The following is a 19,049-nucleotide window of genomic DNA, read 5'->3' on the forward strand; positions in this document are numbered from 1 at the left end:
ATTGCCCCCAGCCAAACTGCCCCTGTTTCTTGCCTGGATTATTGACATGGCCTCTTTGCTGGTCTCCTGCTCACCCTTTGGTTCTCCTCCATATTTCTTTAGTTCTCTCTTCTCTCCTATTACCGGTTGAAAGCTTTCTCTTGATTTTAAAACAGAACCCAAACTTTATGCTTCATATGACCCAGCCACTGGTTCTCCACAGCCTCCATCTGGAGAGCTGGTCACACTGGCCTTTTTTCAAGTCCTAAAGCACATCAGTTTCATTCCTACCTCAAGATCTTTGTATTTTCTGCCCTTCTGCCTGGAATGCTGCCCCCTCACCTCCACCTCCCACCTCTTCATAAAACCGATCATTCTCAGATCCCAGCCAAAAGATCCCCCTCTTGCAGAAGCCTTCCTTGGCCACCTTGTTATTTTCTGTTGTAATTCCTATATACTCCCCTTTCTCGCAGTCTCAAAACTTTTACCTGTATTTCCTTTTGTCTCATTTATTTGCTTACTGGTTTACTGTCTTTCCTGATCATGGAGATGTCAGCATTGTCTTATTACTCTCATTTCGCCAGAACCTAGCCTAGAGCCCCACTACCCAGCAAGTGCTGAATAATTAGTTATTGAATGTGTGAAATCGCCTGCCATCTCCAAAGAACAGGTTGAACCTGGTTAGGTAAACATTTTGAGATTTAATACTGAAATTTCGAGGATACTTCCCATAGGTGTTATTCTTTATGTATTTCCATTTGGAAGACAACCACCACAAAATAAAAATAAAACCCCCTAAGTATTTCTCCAGACTTGGTTATATGACTGATTTTATCTTCCTGGAGATTTTCCATTTCCATTTGTGAGTAAGAATTATTTTAGTCCTCAACTACTACCTTAACTAAAGGCAAGCCAGCTTTCTGAATTGAGGATCTTTTAGTAAATTTGTATCCTCATGGCTACCATCATTTGGTAGCTGCCCTTAGGTGCTCACGGACAAGGTACTCCCTTTAATGGCAGGATAAACCATAAAGATTGGTGGGAAGATTGGTGGGGAGTAGGTTTGCCCCAGGCAGAGAGAGCCTCAGCTGGTATCACAATGCTTTTTATCATTCCATCTGGTTGGCCCCTAAAAGCAGGATTCTTTGCAGAGTGTAGAACTAAATAGATCTGTGGCAACACTGGTCAAGGCTCCATTCTCCATTCTAGAAAACTATTTAGAAAAGGAAAAAAAAAAGTATGCAACTGAACCAGATTGTGGGGTATAATGTTTTCCACCCTCAGGGAGATTGTGTTGTTAACCAAATTAAGGTTGTTGGTATTGATTGGCTTAACATTATGCTCACCACTCTGTGTCCAGCATCTCCATCACTGTGGCTCTGTGAGGTGGGAGGAGGCTCCAGTCCACTGAGAAATCTGGGGTCTAAGGGGATGAAGGGTCTTATTCAAAGTTACTCATTAGGTGGAAGAGCTGGGATTTGAACCTAAATTTGTTTGGCTTGAAAAAAAAAAAAAAGGGAAAGGAAAAGAAAGAAATGGAGAAAAAGACTCAATTAACAATTAAAAAATTTTCCCAAGCTCTTTAAATGTACTATCTACATATTTTGTTCCTTTAGCCAAAGGCTTTTTGAGTTTGTTGAACTCAAGCATCTGAACCTAAAGTCTATTTTTACATACAGGTTATATCCATATGCATATATAAATGTGTGGGTTTTTGAAGAAGTTATTCCCCACTTCTATCAGGTATATATATTTAACTTCATTCTATCTATATACACGGACATAACGTATATAAAAGCAGGGTGGGGGGTGGTGGTCCATATGTCCCAGTTTCACTGCTGAGCTGCAGTCAAAGAAATAACATTTCAGCCATCAGAAGTAAAATAATTCTTATTTTCACTTGTATGCCTTGAAGGACATGAAGAGGTAACCGGTTTGTAACCTAGAGCAGCTCTTGGGAAATCCCTTAGCCTCCGCTCGGCCTGCAGAGGCTCCTTTCCATCTCAGCCCCCACAATACTCATCCCAAACTTGGCTTCTCTCTTTCTTCTCCACCCTCTCTCTTAACTATTATGTAGAAGAATTAAACCCCTCACCAACAGTTTAGTTTCTCTGTAGAAAGGAACAGACCCAGCACACAAGGAGGCATTTTACTTAGAAGCTTGAAGGGCGGCGATGGGGCTGTGGAGAAAAACTGGAAAGTCGGACATGAACTATTTCTTGTAAGAGTTACACGTTAGTGGGGGACCTAGTGGGGCACCTGGGTAGCTCAGTAGTTGAGCATCTGCCTTTGGCTCAGGATGTGATCCTGGGGTCCTGGGATTGAATCCTGCATTGAGCTCCTTGCAGGGAGCCGCCTTCTCCTTCTGCCTATGTCACTGCCTCTTTCTGTGTGTCTCTCATGGATAAATAAAATATATATATAAAAAAAAGAGTTACATGTTAGTACTTGTAATCCTTGTAATAGGTACCATTTTATTTGCAAATATTTATATGGGCACAATACGTGGCTTTCTTACACATCAGTATATCATTTGTGATGCCTTTTTAGGCATTAGATAATTATATATGCTTACTTTGTGCCAGGTAGTGTTCCACATGCTTTATATGTATTAACTGACTTAATCTCCACAAGGGCCTGTGGGTAGCTACTATATTTCTCCCTAATTTACAGATGGAGAAACTGAGTCACACAGAAGGTAAGTAATGTGTACAAGGTCCCACAACTAATAAAGGGTAAAATTAAATGAATTAAACTCAGGTGGTCTGGCTTCAGAGTTTATTTTCTTTTTTTTTTTCCAGAGTTTATTTTCTAAGACAATTGCCAAACTGCCCCTTGTGTGAAATAATAAAGTTTTTTTTACTTCATTATTAATATTTTTAAACATTTATTTTCAAAACTAATGTGGAGGTTGATAGATAGTAAGATGACATCTGCGTGTTCTGCCTGTTGTGAACGTTTTCCCTGTTCTGCACGGTCGGTGTGATAGCTGGACCACTAGCTGGGTTCGGACTCCTCCTGCTGTGTGAAGGTCTTCAAGGTACCAGGATTTGGAAGACAGCAGTTTCCTTTCCTACTTCCTCAGCACAGAAGCTCACTTCCCTTCAACGGATGGACAGTTGCTGTTTCCAACTCAGGATAAGCCCACGTTGAATTTCACAAAACATGAAGCCACAAACAAGAAAATGTAAAAGTGGAAGAACAAGGTTGGGTAAGTGAGTGTGGGAGTGGAAATAGTCCATCTTTTGTTCACCTCTTTCTTCTCTGCACCAGGTGCAGCCCTGTGGGTTTCCTTGAAGATCCTATATGTCTGTTTTCCTTGTGGTTGGTCACCTTCTCATCAGTGAGGATCAGGATTAGCCTGTTCCTAGATGGTGAATGTCCATACTCATCTATCCCTTTACTCTGGTTCTGCTGGCCGCTCACTGGATTCTCTCAAGAAAGAGCAAGGACGGCAGATACCAGGAAGCCCTGCCACTTCAGTGTGGCCTCCTGAGCCCAGGGGAGATAACATTGTTGAATACGACACTGTTTCTTTTTTCTTTTTTTCTTTAAGATTTATTTATTTGAGAGAGAGAATGAGAGAGAGAGAAAGCATGAGTTGGCGGGGGAAGGAGACGAAGACTCCCCACTGAGCAGGGAGCCTAATGTGGGGCTCGATCCCAGGACCTGAGATCATAACCTGAGCTGAAGGCAGACACTAAACTGACTAAGCCATCCTGGCGCCCAGACACTCTCTGAGCCTGGCTTTCACGTCTTCCTCCACAGGGCTCCCAGCAGCCTCTGCCCATCAATCACACATGGCATCGAGCCACACTGCCTTACCACTTCTGACTCAACTTTGAGAACTAGGTGTGGATGTGACAGAGAAATCAAAATGGAGAGCCACCCACAAGAGGGCTCAGATGCCACCTAGACCAACCCTGTATGGAACAGATGAGAAACCGGGGCAGAAGGTCCCCCTTCTTTCTGAGCAGCAGAGCTGGAACTTCATATGTTCCCTGCCTGTGAATCCAATGGCCTTGTGTAACTGCCTCTGTGCTGCATTGTCTGCATTCAGCTCCCCAGATTTCTTTGAGTCTCAAAGTTTCCAGCTTGAGAGTGTTTTTACTGAGTCCCCAATAGTTGTCCCAACTTCTACACTGAACCTGAGATGTAGCCAGGCTGAGCTATGATGGATAAATATGAAGCTTGTCCCTTGCTTTTGGGTCAGGGCTCACTGCAGCTTATCTCAGAGGTGGCAGCAGGGAGTGGGTGTGGAGGAGCACTGCTGGAGCTTGTGTCCATGAGTAACACCTGTACCCTGTCCTTATCATAGGACCCTGGGGGGCAGGTTTTCCTGGGGGATGCTGGGAGATGCAGAAGCCACGCAGGGGGCCCTTCAGGCATCCTGGTTAATGCTGCAGGCTCTGAAGTGGTCAGAGCCTGGTCAGAGCCTGGTCAACCCAGCCTCACCACTTACTAAGCAACTCTGGACAAATGATTTCTCTGTCTCTGCCTGAGTGTCCTCATCTGTAAAACAGCTATATCTTCTAGGATTGTCCTGACGATTAAATGGGATGATGCACTCAAAGCGCTTAGCACAGTGCCTGGCAGTACTAATAACAGCTACCAAATGATGTCATAGAAAATGGCAGGATGAGGAGCTCCAGGAATCTGTTGCTCCACCGCAGCAACCTTTAAGCTGGTAAAGACTGTCAGAGTGAACTTTCTCAGCGGTCTAGGATCTAAGAAAAGAAAACTTCCAGCTATTAGAGGAATGCTTAATGAAGAAAGAAGCTGCTAAATTTTGAAATTTAAGAAAATCTGTCAGGTAGCTGGCTTGCTACTGAGATAACAGAAAAGCGATGTCAATGACCACACTCAACAAGGAATGCAGTCTGTACGAAATAGTTGAGAAAAGTAAAGCAACAAGCAGCAGCGTGTCCTGGAGAGGAGGCTGAGCCCGATTGCCAGAACCACCATGTTATAACCTTTAACACATCCAGTTCTTAACAAAAATTAAAGACCTGCACGTAGGAAAGTGTGGCCTATTCACAGGGAAGAAGAAGTTGACAGAACCTGCCCCCAAAGAAGACTCGTTCCTGGATGTTGGCATCCTGGAATTCAGCATAATTATTAAAATAAAACTGTTACCAGGATATTACTGGAAATCTCACACTTTTCTGTTAGTTTTACATTGTATTATGAGTGCTCTAAATATTTTGCCCATTTCTTAGTGAGAATTACCATTAGGGGAAAAATGACCAGTTTATACTGAGGAAAAGTAAAATTGGTAAAACTCTACCCTTAGATCTGGCTTTGAAAATATACACTCCCACTATTCTTTTAATTTTTTTAAAGGTTCACATACATGAATAAAATTAGACACCAGGTTGTACTTTAGGTTAGAGTAATCATTCATTAAAGACATACTTGAATTTAACACATTCATTATTCTTGTTTGAAGTATAGCTTATTTGGTAAAAAATAGGAAATAATGTATTTATACCATAATATTTCCCTATGGTTGGTTGCTCAGACATGGTACATTCCTGTTGTCTAGCCCTTCACATACTACTGGTATGACCAATAACATCAAGGCTAATCATTTTTTCCTTCCCTTGTTGGGTGACATGAAACACAGAAGGTCTGTGTAGCCTGAGTGGGGTTGGTCAGAAATCTGAGGTCATCTTGAAAGTGAAGAAAGGTTGTTTTTTTTTTTTTTTATCCCTCAGAGACTCAGGTGTAGAGGAATATTTGACAGTGAACAAAAGTTTACACTGGCCATGGAATTGGCTGTCAGCTTGTGATACCAAGAGTCGGAATTCTGGGTTACACCCAGACCAGGTCTAAGTAGTTAACAAAAAGGCTAATTAATGTTCTGAGAGATCCAGTTGAACATCTGTATGCCCTGAGCCCACCAGTGAGTGGACTAGCTACCCTCTCCACCAAGTGACCTCCAGGTCTCTATTTTGGTCCAAAGCAGTGGCAGTAGAGTTGTACATTTGAGAATGTAGAGTCTTCATTTGCACACCTATCAGAGCACTGGCTTGAGACTGAACGTAGGAGGATGCAGTGGGCGCAGGACCAATTATTCTCCTAGCTTCCTTCTAGGAGAGGAGTTTGCTGGTGAGAAAGACTAGGAGGATCTGAATGGCACTTGTGATGGGGCAGAGGAAGGTTCTGTTGGCCAAGTTGGTTGTTCTTGGGATCGGGTGTGGGGTTGTCTTGGTTGTGGAGATGTGTTTTGTTATTGGGGTTGAGTGTGGGGTTGTTGTTGTGGAGATATGTTTTGTTGTTGGGGTTGGATGTGAGGTTGTCCTGGTTGTTGAGATCTGGGAGGTGGTTGTGCCTGGAAAAAAAAAAAAAACCACAATGGCATTAGGACCTCTTTTGGAGGGGGAGACACTAGAGAAAGGAGGCTAATCTGACAAAAGGCCAGAGCCAGAAATTCATGAGCAAACTTCAGTCAACACGTCTCAGTGGCCAAGTATATGTAAAAGAGGAGGAAAACTAGGGAGTACAGAATGTCAAGGAAGAAAAAACAAATAAGAAACACTCTCTACCCTTAAGGTCTATACAATCCTATGGGGAGAAGGAGTTTATACAACTACTGAATTTATTATTGGGTGGGTAGTCTGTCCTCAAATGTCTTCATGTCCTTAATGTTATATTAGATCAATCAGTGCAAATATGATCCAGAATGGCACAGTTTTTTTCCTTACTAATTTCAAAGGTTGCACACAAAGTTGATAAGAACTAGATATCATCCAGACCTGAGGACAGCTACCCCCACTCTAAAGCAGGTGAATGGAGGCCCCATCCAGACCCCTGAATCTCTTTCTATGGTTTCAGAGGCACTGCTTATTGTCCTGTGCAGGGGTCTGACCATCCTTTGGTTTTCTGAGGTTGCCTTGCAGAGAGTTGGAGAGAACCAGGCCAGGGGCTGATCCTGGAAAAACTGGAGCTTTGTTATGATGCCTCCAATAGTATGTGGATCAAAGAGAACTATATGGAAAGAGGAGAGAGAAGTCCCATGATTTGGTCAGGCCCAGGCACTCTACCCTGGCGGGAGGGTGCCTACCAGTTGCGAGGCATTGTTTTAACTCATTTAGTGTTCCCAGGGCAGATGTTTCACCAGTATCTCACTGAGCCACAGAGTCTGAACACAACTCCTTCCTTCCTTCCTTTTTTTTTTTTTTAAACTGGATTTTATTAGTGTGGACCTAAGGAATCCTGATCGGAAACAAACATTTTTTTTTTTCTTTCTTAGCATTTACATGAGTATTCATCTTGAAAATGTCCTTCAGGAAGAATATAACACCCCTGTCTTTTCACAGAGGGAAACCACCAAGGAAGCCATGAAGGCATTCATGTAATAGTTTCCTTAGGCAGAAAAACTTTAAAATTTATTGTTGAAAATAGATATCTCTTGTGGCTATATTTGCAGTGTATGGCCAGCAGGAAGATGGGCAGCATGCTGCACGTATTTCAGTACTGGGGGGCTCCCAAGGAAGATCTGTTATCTGGACATTGAGAAAGACCAATGTTTCTTGTTCTTGATTGAACTTTGTATTTAAAAACTTCATTAAGAATGAAAGATTATTGGGGCACCTGGGTGGCCTAGTTGGTTACGTGTCTCCCTTTGGCTCATGTCATGATCTCAGGGTCCTAGGATCGAGTCCTGCTTCAGGCTTCCCTGCTGAGTGGGGAGTCAGCTTCTCTGTCTACCCTTCTGCCCCTATTCCTACTCTCCTACTCTCTCTCTCTCTCTCCTCCCCCCTCAAGTAAATAAATGAATATTTAAAAATGATTGCCTTTATAATTTTGATGTAAGTCTAAGAAAAGTGAGAGGAAAGTGTAAGATGTGGGCTATGAGTCCTAGTTTCTCCATTTACTTTTTTTGTGGTTTCAGACGAGTTACCTGTCTTTCCTGGACCTCAGTTTCTTGAATTTGTTTCAGCTCCCTAGAAGGAGGCAAGAGAGAAGGAAGACGACAGAGAAGGGAGGAGAAGGACAAGGAACTTCAGGATAATTGGAAGTTGGGGACGACAACTTATGAAAGGTCAGTGGAAATCCCTTGTGGTAGTGGTGGTGGCCAAGGCTACTCTGAGAACTAAGGAAACTATGAGCATTTCTACACTATCAAGGCTTCTTTGTGCAAATCTCCCCCTCTTCCCCTTGAGCCCCTTGGTTAGAGTCTGCTATACCTAGGAAGGCTTTGTGCGAATGGGAATTCTTTGTGGAAATTAAAGGGCTGACTCTTTTATCCATCCCTGTGGTATTGGACATAACGGCTCCCGAGGCAGCAGGAGTCTGGAGCTGCAGGTGGCTGTGAGAATTAGAGGCCCCTAGGAATTGGCAAAAAATCTTGGGAATGGCTTTTGTTTCCTACAGGGTGTAGGATAAAGGGTCGAGCTGTCTTCTGTAGGTCTCAGGTATAAGGAAACTCAACTGACATCTGGATAACACATGATTAGAAGATTCTTCTGGGACCCTCATCAAGTAATTTTCCAGGCTGACGGAAATGTGTAAATAGGCCACAGAGGAACTTACCTTTTCTTTCTAGTTGCAGAGAAGAAAATGTAGCCACATCATAGAAATTAATAGTGAAGGCTCTGTGGAGAGTAAATCAATGAGAGATAATGGTGAGGCTCTCAGCTGTGGAACTCCCAAGTCTAGCTCCCTTTTCTGCCTTCCCAGAGGATCCCCACCTTAGTGTTCTCTCAAGCATAATCAACAGATCATTGCTGATCTGGTCAATATTGTCTTGACTAAGATCCTCCGTGGTCTTGCTCCAGTCAAGCTCTTGTCCATCACCCACCCCCCCACCATCTTCAGCACCTGAACTCCCCACAGGCTGGCATGCACACCTGGTCACTGTTCAAGCCAATTCCACCCATTGTCTCCGGCCTGGTCCCATCTGCCTATATACTCAACAGTGGCCTCTGTGAAGCCATGTCTCCCTGTTGTCATTAACCCAGATGGAGCTCCATTAGAGAGACATGCCCCTCAACTGCACTGCCTTGCTGTGAGCCAGTCCTGCCACGGCAGGAGGACAGGTTCTGTTGTCAGCAATGCCTGATGCATAGGAGGTGCTTAATGTTCATTAAACAATCTGTACAGCTTGTTGTGCTGTTCTTAGATCAGTGGCTCTGTTATTATTTCAGTCTCTTGTTCACACTTTGAACAGTTGACTAATGAGAGTGCTCCAGCCACGTGTCAGTCACCGTGCTTGGTGCCGAGGGGACATGGGTGGAGGAGACAGGCAGGGTTCTCACCCTTGTGGCACTTTACCGTCTCTTCAGAGAGACAGACTTGAAACAAAACAATCAATAAACAAGGAATAACAAAATATCTAAATAATTAGATCCCAATTGTGATATGTGTTATGACAAAGCAGTGGAAGCTATGAGAGTGAAAAAAGGAAGCTGGAACTTGACCTGGGTTTTAGGGAATGCTTTCTTGAGGAGTGATGTTCAACATCTGCAATTATTTCCATAGAGGCCCTGCCTACCCAAAACTCACTGTGGAGCCCTGTGGGCAGGAGCCTCTTCACATCCCATTGCCCCCCCGCCCCCCCAGCACAGTGAGCTCCCTGCTCTCTGTTCTCCCATTGTACGTGCTGCTCCCCTTTCCTCTCAGGCATGGGGACCAAACCAGAGAGGCCAGTGCAGTTTAAGAGAGGTCTGGAGACTGCACTGTGGGTGGGAATGTGCTGTTTCTGTGGCAGGTTGTCACAGTTGGGCCTTTTATCTGTTGTAGCATGGAGTGTGAAGGGTTTAATGAGGTAAGAGAAAGCAAAGTCGTTGCCCTGACTAGTTTTTGCTGGCTTCGAAGAGGCTACTGTCCTCCTGAGCCTGGAATGTAGCAGCTCCCTTAGATTTCCACTTTCCGAAGTCACTGTGGGCAAAATTACCTCTCTAGGGCCAGCTATGTCCAACCAGGCCCTGGGTTTGGCAGGAGAAGGCAGGATGGCTTGATAGCATCATCACCACCAGTGTCCACAGAGACCCAGGGGACACGACCAGGGTACATGGCTTGACCTGCCCTTTCAGTACAAAGCGGCAGTCTGAAAGTGTGAGGGCCTCTCAACATGGACACCTGAAGTAACCTGGATAACATTGCTAGCTGAGAGGAACGTCTTTTGCAAGCCCCCAGGTGGCTTCACCTCACAATCTGAGCATGTCCATTTTGTATGACACTAGGAAGCCAGTTTTATGACACAATCATCACACTTGGCATTTCCAAAATGAATCTGTATTTTAAAAAATGATTCTCCAGAATTTGAAGCAAGCAGCATGGCTAGTGACAAAGATCTTTGCTTAATCAAACTTTTGTCAGGCTCTAGAACCCTCTCAAGCCTATCTGTGCACTTGCTTGTAAAATACAGTTTTAGTAGGAACCCTGCTAAGTCAGTTGAGCAAGTACCTTCCACCCTTTACCCTGAATACCTACTCCTTCCTCCTCTACCACTCCCAGGGAATACCTGAGGGCCCTGGCCTGCTATCTGCAAGAATCCTGTTAGGTCAGTTTAGCCAGAATCCCCCTTATAAGGCCTTAACTGTCTCCTCTCAGTGACTCCCACCCTGCTTCTTGGCTATAATTCCCACTTGCCCACATTGTATTCAGAATTGAGCCTGGTCCTATCCTGAAGTCTCTTTCCCCAAATAAGTTTTGTTTTCATTTGTTTCTTTGCTTGTTTGGCTTTAACCACTGTACAGCTGTGACCAGAGCTTTCTGTCTATGATGAGTCTGCCTGGGGGTTTGTGCATGTGTGTGAACTCCTGTAGGTAGAAGGTAGGACAGAGAATAATGAGGCAGAAAAGGAATTCAGCTACTAAATTCTCTACATCATGTCTAGGGTGTTTTGAGTTGTCCAAGGTCAGTGTGAAACTGCATAAACCCCATCTGCAGTTGTAAAAGCCCAAAGTAAATCACATAGAGATAGATTCTTACTGTAGCGTGATTGTGGTTATGTTCGTGGAGTTAGGAGATACCCAGCTTGCTGTGAAGAGCTCGTCACTCGGGTTTTCCAGGTGATACAGGACACTGTTGTTGCAAAGCTCATCTACTTTTTCCCAGAGGCCTACTGAGTTGTTGTTCGCATCCACTGCTTGCAGGACCACAGAGGTGATGTTGGCATTCACGGGAACCCACACTAGGAGGAAAGGGTAAGGAACCAATCAGCCATCTGTGCAGTCAGACAGGATGAGGATAGTGAAATCAAACATCAGTGTGAAAAAGGAAGTTACCAATAGCATTATACATATAGTATCCCATTTTATTTTATTTTATTTTATTAAAGATTTTATTTATTTATTCATTAGAGACACACACACACAGAGAGGCAGAGACACAGGTAGAGGGAGAAGCAGGCTTCATGCAGGGAGCCCAACGTGGGACTTGATTCTGGGTCTCTAGGATCATGCTCTGGGCATTGTATCCCATTTTAAATGAAGTTGAAGAAAAAAGTCTGGAAGGAAGTATAAGATCTTACTATGGTGATTTCTTGGTAGTGGGATTATCCATTATTTTTATTTTCTGCCTTGTGCATTTTTGTGTTCTCCAAATTTTCTCCAGTAAAAGGTAAACAAAAGAAGACATGTGCGCCTGCCCTGGTTTTGTTGTGTCACACGGGTGAGATCCTGGCTGGCTCTTAACCTCCAGAGCCAGGTTCCTGTCTGCCAGATGAAGGGGACAGCCTGTTCTGCCCTTCTCTCAGGGGGAGTAGAGTATGGGAAGAGGTGGGCTCAATGCATGGGAAAGGATCAAGTGGGCCCCCCGAGAAGTGTGTCATGACATAAAGGGACCAATAGTGCCAAGTCAAAGCAGAGTCCATTTCCTGGTCCCAGAAACATTGATGCCCTTGGCCTCTGTTGTTGAGCATGAGGGAGTGGGTGGGGTCTCTGAGCCTCAGTACCTGTCATATAATCCTAGGGCTTCCTGACCTTCCCCAGTCAGGTGAGTCTTCCTGCTGACTTAGCCTAGGGTATGGTCACAGGGACCTCACTCACACTGGCTGATTCCAGTATTCTGATGTGTAACACAGAGGGAACTTCAAGAGGACACTTCATTCAGTCTGTCCATTTCCTTCCTTAGAAGATCCCTTCTGGAAGAATTTCTCAGCACTAAAGGGTTATTCTCCAGGGCCCTGTCAGCCACCCAAAATTCATTCAAAGACTTCTTTTTACAAAGCAAAGAAAATCGAGCAGGTAGCACAGTAGGATCAGCCAGTTCTTTTTTTTTTTAATTTTTTTAAAATTTATTTATTTATGATAGTCACAGAGAGAGAGAGAGAGAGAGAGAGAGAGGCAGAGACATAGGCAGAGGGAGAAGCAGGCTCCATGCACCAGGAGCCCGATATGGGATTCGATCCCGGGTCTCCAGGATCGCGCCCTGGGCCAAAGGCAGGCGCCAAACCGCTGCGCCACCCAGGGATCCCCGGATCAGCCAGTTCTAAATAAGAATTTTAGCTCTCCCACTTAGGAGAGGTCATTTCATCCCTCAGCCTTTGTTTCCTTATTGTTCATTACTCACTCCACAAGTGTATATCTAATGCCCACTCTGCAGCAGGTCTGGTCCTAGGTCTGGGGATGATGACATCCCTCATTATAAGGAGATCACACTACCTTATCTTACAGCATTCCTGGAGGAGCACAGAGAAGAGTGTAAGACTTTAACACATGATGGGTGTCAGATGAATTGCGACTGTTATTTATCTATTTATTTTTTAGCACAAAACATTTCTGTTCTGTTTGTCCAAATCAAGGTAGGCTGAGCCAAACCCCACTGGCCCTGACTTGCCCAGTGAGAAGCTGACAGTTCTAGATGTGTGCACAACGGTGAGATGGATGGTGCTCAGTGGTGCTGTCCTGCAGAGAGCACCAAGTCTGTCAGTCCTCCCACGGGCAAACTCTTGTCTCGCCATTTCTTCTCTCCTTCTTGCCTTCTGGATTCCAGCTTCCTCTTTTCCCTCCTAGGCATCTGTCACTTGGATTTCTGGCCTCTACCTTCTCTCTTCAGGACATAGCCAGATCAGATTCCATGCACAGCATTTCCATCAGGACACAGTACTCCAGAACTTTCAAAGTGCCTGTCTTTCTAAATAATCTAGACATTTCTGCTTTGTTCATTTCTGTTGATTATAGTACCCAACACATGGCTTTTATGACCCTCCTAGCCTAACTGACCGCGCTTTTCGCACTTCTGCTCTAGGGGCAGCCAGCCCTCCTCTGGTTCTGCAGATGTACCTGGCCCACACCAGCCAGTCCGTGGCCTTTTTCATGTCTGGAACCCTGCCTTATCACACATTCCATCCCTGCTTGCTCTCCAGGACCCTGCCTATGTTCCACCTCTGGGCCAGTTTAGCCTCCCTTCCTCTCACTCCTGAAACATTTACATTTGTTATTGTAGAGTTGAGTACTCATTCTATCTGTACTATATACTGTGGTTTCATCCATGTCAATATGTGGCCAGCCAAACACTGGAGATCTGGAAGGCACTAAATAACTACTCACGGATTAATTTAAAAAGTTGTGTATTATACAGTATTATACAATGCCCTTAAAGATGAAGGTTCAAGAAAAAGGCAAGCAGGTTATAGCCATCTTGCCCACGGAGGCAGATGCTTGCCCAGCACAATCTTAATATAAATGTCACTGCGTCCTGGGTTTCTTTCACTGATATCAAGACAGACCCAGGGAACCTCTTCTAAGATCCTGCCTGAGCTGCACTTGTGCCGTGGAATGTGCCAAACCATTTATGCATGACTTACCAATGTAGACACAAGCCCTGAAATTAAAAAAAAATTCAAAATCAAAATAAAGAGAAGCAGTTGGTTTCTGTGGGTCTTTACCCAGTCTCTCCAAAAGTCTCGAGTCCCAGTGATTGGGATCTCGAGTCCCTCGTGATTGCTTCACGAGGCAATCATGAAGCCTGTTATGTAATATAATCCTAGGTGTGGAGTCTGGCACTTCACATCTCCGTGAGCGTAGGATTTTGACTCTCAAATCACTCACACAGTGATTCAGTTTATCATAGAGCTTTAGCACATTTCTGTTCTGAGATGAAGTCAGATGAAGTTTGAAGAAGTGCCTGGCACGAAGTAGGCATTCAATGAACCAGAGTTGGTCTCCTCCTCCTTTCCCTTTCTCTCTACTCTACCCAACCCCTCTGTAAATGTTTGATTTTCCCCTCACCCAGCATGTTGCCTTTCAAGGGGTCTTATGGATCCTCTCTTGACTGTTCATTCTCCTATCTTGCTACTTTCAGAAGGCCCCCATTCTACATATCTCCCCCACAGCATCTTCACAAGATGGGTTTCTTTTCCTTCCATTTCAACAGCAAAATCCCTCACCTTGTGTTATGTTATCTTACGTCCCAAGTCTGTGATCTCTTTTGTAGCAGTCCCTCTGACGACCCCCAGGTCCTTCTTTGTGTGCGAGATCACACCTATGCTTTTCTGTCCTCGTCTTGAATTATAAGGTTATCCTCCCTGTCTTGGTAGGACAAGACCCACTGCCTGTGGAAGTGGGTGGGATACAATGACCCAAGTTACAACTGAAGCCCTTAGTGACAGACCCCATGAAGAAAAGAAAGAAGGACAAGCTGGGACAAGTGTGTGAAAACAGACAATAGTTGTTCTCCTGCCCCAAGTCTGGAATCTGTGGTTCATGGGTGTGGACATCACCCTGGTGCTCTAGGAGAACAAGATGACACAGTAGTGAGACAGCAGGCTTTGAAGCTAGACAGCCTGGCTGAACAGAGCTGGACAAATCTCAGCTGTTACTTAGGTTCAGATACTAACAATGCTACCCACTATGGCCTGGGTAGAACTTTAACTCCCTTATGCTGCAGTTCTCATTTGAGAAAACAATAGCATTTACCCAGAGAACCGCATCCAGCACGTAGTAAGGAGTCTCAGCTCCCATTACCATAAGTGAGGGGCATAGAGTATCTATGGGCCAGGTATCTGAAACTAGACAGCTCTGGTTCATATCCCAGCTCCATCCTGTAAGGAACTCTGTGACCTGAGCAAGTGACTAGCACTTCTACCTCTGTTTTCTCATCTGTGAAACTGGAATAACCATGGTATGTTATCTGCCTAACAGGTTATCACGAGATCTAAATGCATGAATATATGTAATCATATTAAATGTTATTATGAAAGTAATCAGAAAGCACCTGTCTTGACTTACAGGTGTGGCTGATCCCAAATGGGATATTCGTAAAATGTTCCGAGGCACTTCGAAGAAAAGCCTTGGATTGGGAAGAAAAGACCGAGATTTAGGAGCTAGCTCTGCCCCTTATTAGCAGGGGAACCCTGAGCTGCCACCTAACTTCTCTCAGCTGCAGGGCTGCTCATAAACAAGGTGTGAGAGGAACACTTTCCCTCCCTAGCTCACTAGAGTTTCCACCCACACACTAAAGGCAAACAGTGCCTCCCCGTGTTGTGCAACATACCATCATCCATGGTGGCATTGTTTTATCACATGGATGTGAACAGACCACACACTTTGGTGGACTTATTATCCCTGAAAACAATAAAAATGCCCACTTTATTTAAGTGTGAGAATTTGCCGCAGGTGTGCTCTTACTGGGGCTCAGTTAACCTGGGTATCAGGATTTAATGACTCCCAGCTCAGATTTGCACAGAGAACAGAGCAGAAACAGTTCCACCCAGCCAACTCTCTCACACATATTCCCTTCTTTTGTTTCTATCTCCATTTCCCATCTGGGTCAAAAACATATGTTTTGTATGATTGAGAGCAGGAGTGGAGGGGGAGTGCTCTGAAATTCTAGTTAACTCCCCTCAGAAGACAAAGGACAACAAAGAATGGTTTCTCCTCACCTGTGTAGTTTGTGTTGCTTTCGTAGACATCTGAATTGGCCATGATGCCTTGGTCAGTGGTGGTGACTTCACTGAAGAGCATGCAGCTGTCAATGTCATCTGCAGAGCTGGCCGAAGAACACAACAGTCCAAAGCATAGAAACAGCCTGAGTGGCAGCAGTGTGGAGCTAAGGACTGCCATGGTCTTGACCTATTTGGAAACTGCTGGGCCCGGTACTGGGTAATACCTGTGACTCTGCAGCTGTTTATATGCTCCAGGGCTGGAGCGTCTGTGTGAAGTCATACATGCAAATCTCCTTCCCACTCCTCCCTAAAATGAACTGGTGTCTGGAATTTGGCGCAGGATATCACCCAGGAGTGAATCTCATGGTACTTGTCAGCATGACCCTTTACAATTCCAGTTTTGCTCAAGAAGGGGAAGGTACTGATCATGGTTCTATTTTGCATCTCATTCATCTCAGCATCTGCTATTTGAAGAAAGCTGTTGATAAAAGGCTTAGTGCTGGCAAAGTGAAATTCAGAGTTGAGTAATCACATACTCGGCCAATTTAGAAGCACCACACTACTCCCTGTAGGGAATTTAGGCATAAAAGCTCTATTTTCTTGGAATATTACATATCCTTTTCTAGCTCTCCTTTATTGAACATGTCTCCAATCCCAGTTTCTTTTGTGACTAGCATAAAATGTAGGAAGACTGTGCCTTTGGATTTATGTTTATTTTTTGGAAATAAACAGCTTTGATCCACCTTGCTCTTGACACATTCTTCCATAGCACCATAGTACAAGGAAACTACTTAAAGAATTAGAAAATATGTTTTCTTGTATCTCTCCTCTGATTTTTATGATTTACTCACTGAAGGAGTATTATGTGAGTAGAAAGGAAACCAAAACAATGGAGAATTGAATCAAGATGATATTTATAAATGTTTCTTCAAGAGAAGCACATACAGAATGGTAGAACAAGGACCTCTGAAAAATCTCCTCCTCCAGAAAAGCAATGAGAACAAAAATAGTCAAAATCAACTTTTTCAGAACTCTGGAAATTAAGCAAAGGTTTACAAAAATCTGACAAGCATTTTTTAAAGAAAAATGGCTGAATCTCATTGAACACAATGAGCATGGTGGCACTGTAACTTGGCTTATTTACACCCCTCTCACTACACCTCTGCACTAGCCTTAGAAACCAACAGCCTTGCCACTATAGGAGCCATGCAGACTGGCAAACTAGCAGCCAAGGGAAGGGGTCAGAATGGTCTTGGAGCGCTCCAAAAAGCCTCATTTCCAGAGGATTGTCACTATGTGACGTGTCTGGAAATTGCCTATAAATCTGAATTCTCAGGTTTTATTAGCTGACTACCAAGTGGACTCAGCAGAGCCTTCAGTGCTCCACACATGGTAAAGAAGATAGACTTCTTTAGAATTATTATTATTTTTTTTTCATGGTGGGTGCCTGGTTTATTCAACTCTCAGAGCTCCATCCCTGGCCAACGAACATGAGTAAATAGCTAGGAGCTGTAGGGCCCAAACAGAGCGGGGCTGTGCAGGTATCAGGAGATAAAAGGAGCTCAGCTAAGTAGCCAGAGCAGCATCAGGGCCAGGCGGAGCAGGAGAGGCCCAAGCACACAGTGCCCAGCCTCACTCATGGCCCCAGCATAGAACCTCGCCACTTCCTCGTTGGGGTTGCCCTGGGCCGGGTCGAACCACATCTGGATGCAGCGGCCACTCCCTCAGCTGTAGTTGCTGACTTTGTAGGAGTGACTCCAGATTTCACTGCACAGAGCAGTAGATGTGGGGAAGTAGAAATGGAAGGGATGGCAGGCAGCTCTCTCTGAACACTGGTTATACCCTGAGGTCTAGTTCCAGCCCTTTTGCCAGTTGCTCTTGCTGGTGTAGGAGGTGCAGCAGTCCTGCCACCATTGCTCGCAGGCCTCTCTGCACAGGGGCATGTGCAGGATATGCTCCTTGTGCCAGCCCTGGGTTCACCTCCTGAATCCAGAGCCCCAGGTTGGGGGAACACTCATATAGGCAGGTGTCCTGGATGAAGTCCTTTTTGCAGGCATTGATTTGCAATGGTTCCAGTTGAATCTGTACAGGTAGGAAATATCCTTATGGGCTTCCTGGCTGGTGTTGGTGAAGCAGCAGGAATTCTTCTTCCAGGGGCTGCACTGCTTATGCAGCTTGTCCTCTGGGCTTGGCTTTTCCTTGTGGTGCTTGGCGTCCATACAGACATTGATAAGCTCAGTTCTGGGCCACGCTGTCCGTATTACGGCCACCCCCACCAGGAGGAACAGCATCTGCGTAGTCACCAGCTGGGCCATGTCAGTCTCTGAAAGAAGAGCTGTGGTCTGGGAGAGGAAGTGGTTTCTGGTCTGGCTCAGGCTTCTGCTCCACTCTACAGTTCCCCTTGACCTCCTCCAGGGCACAGCTGAGGTTTAGTGGCTTGAATCCTGTGACAGGCAGGGAGGGTTAAAGCCTCAGAAGACTTCAGCAGGTGAAGGGCCATCAGACCCCCTCAGGCCTCTCTTCTGGCTTTATCCTTTAGAATTAATTTATAAAAGTCACTAAACAGACAATAGCAGCAGCAGCAGCAGCCGCCGCAGCAAACAATAATAACCAACAGAAACTACAATAAAACCTGGGAAGGAGAGGTATTGCACATCCAGAATGACTACATTGTATTTTTTAAATGTCCAGTTTCAACAAAAGATTACAAGACATGCAAAGGAACAGGAAACTGGTCAGTACACAGGAAAACCTCCCAATCAATAGGAATTGTCCTTGAGGAAAACTGGATATTAGACCTAGTAGACAAAGATGTTATCTCAAATATTATAAATATATTCAAAGAAGTAAAAGAAAGCAGGTCTAAAGAGTAAAAAGAAAGTATGAGAATAATGTTTCACTCAATAAAGAATATTAATGAAGAGAGAAAAATGATTTTAAAAAAACAAATAGAAATTCTACTGTGGAAAAGTATGATGACTAAAATGAAAATTTCAGTAGAAGGGCTTAACAAAAGATTTTAGCCAGCAAGAGAAAGTATCAGCAAACTTGAAGATTTTCAATAAAAATATAGAATAAATTTATCAAAAGAAATGTAAGACTTGTATACTGAAAACTATGACACAGGACCCAAAATAGCCAAAATGGTCTTGAAAAAACGACAATAACAACAAAGTTGGAAGGCTCACACTGACTGAAATTTCAGAACTTACTACTAAGCTGTAATAATCAA

General features: G+C 44.4%; 1 protein-coding gene and 1 pseudogene across 1 annotated transcript; both read right to left on the reverse strand.

The window, feature by feature from the left end:
• Positions 1-2,743: 2,743 nt before the first annotated feature.
• On the reverse strand, positions 2,744-16,499 carry PLET1 (placenta expressed transcript 1). Its single transcript, XM_055304907.1, has 4 exons — positions 15,815-16,499; positions 10,921-11,122; positions 8,518-8,579; positions 2,744-6,313 (listed from the first exon to the last, which is right to left on the reverse strand). Exons 1-4 carry the CDS (start codon positions 15,993-15,995, stop codon positions 6,072-6,074), a joined length of 687 nt encoding a protein of 228 aa, XP_055160882.1. The 5' UTR covers positions 15,996-16,499; the 3' UTR covers positions 2,744-6,071.
• Positions 16,500-17,302: 803 nt separating this feature from the next.
• LOC129496703 (folate receptor alpha-like) lies at positions 17,303-18,248 on the reverse strand (annotated as a pseudogene).
• Positions 18,249-19,049: the final 801 nt, after the last annotated feature.

Source organism: Nyctereutes procyonoides, unplaced genomic scaffold, assembly GCF_905146905.1.
Source record: "Nyctereutes procyonoides isolate TBG_1078 unplaced genomic scaffold, NYPRO_anot_genome, whole genome shotgun sequence".
Taxonomy (NCBI): domain Eukaryota; kingdom Metazoa; phylum Chordata; class Mammalia; order Carnivora; family Canidae; genus Nyctereutes; species Nyctereutes procyonoides.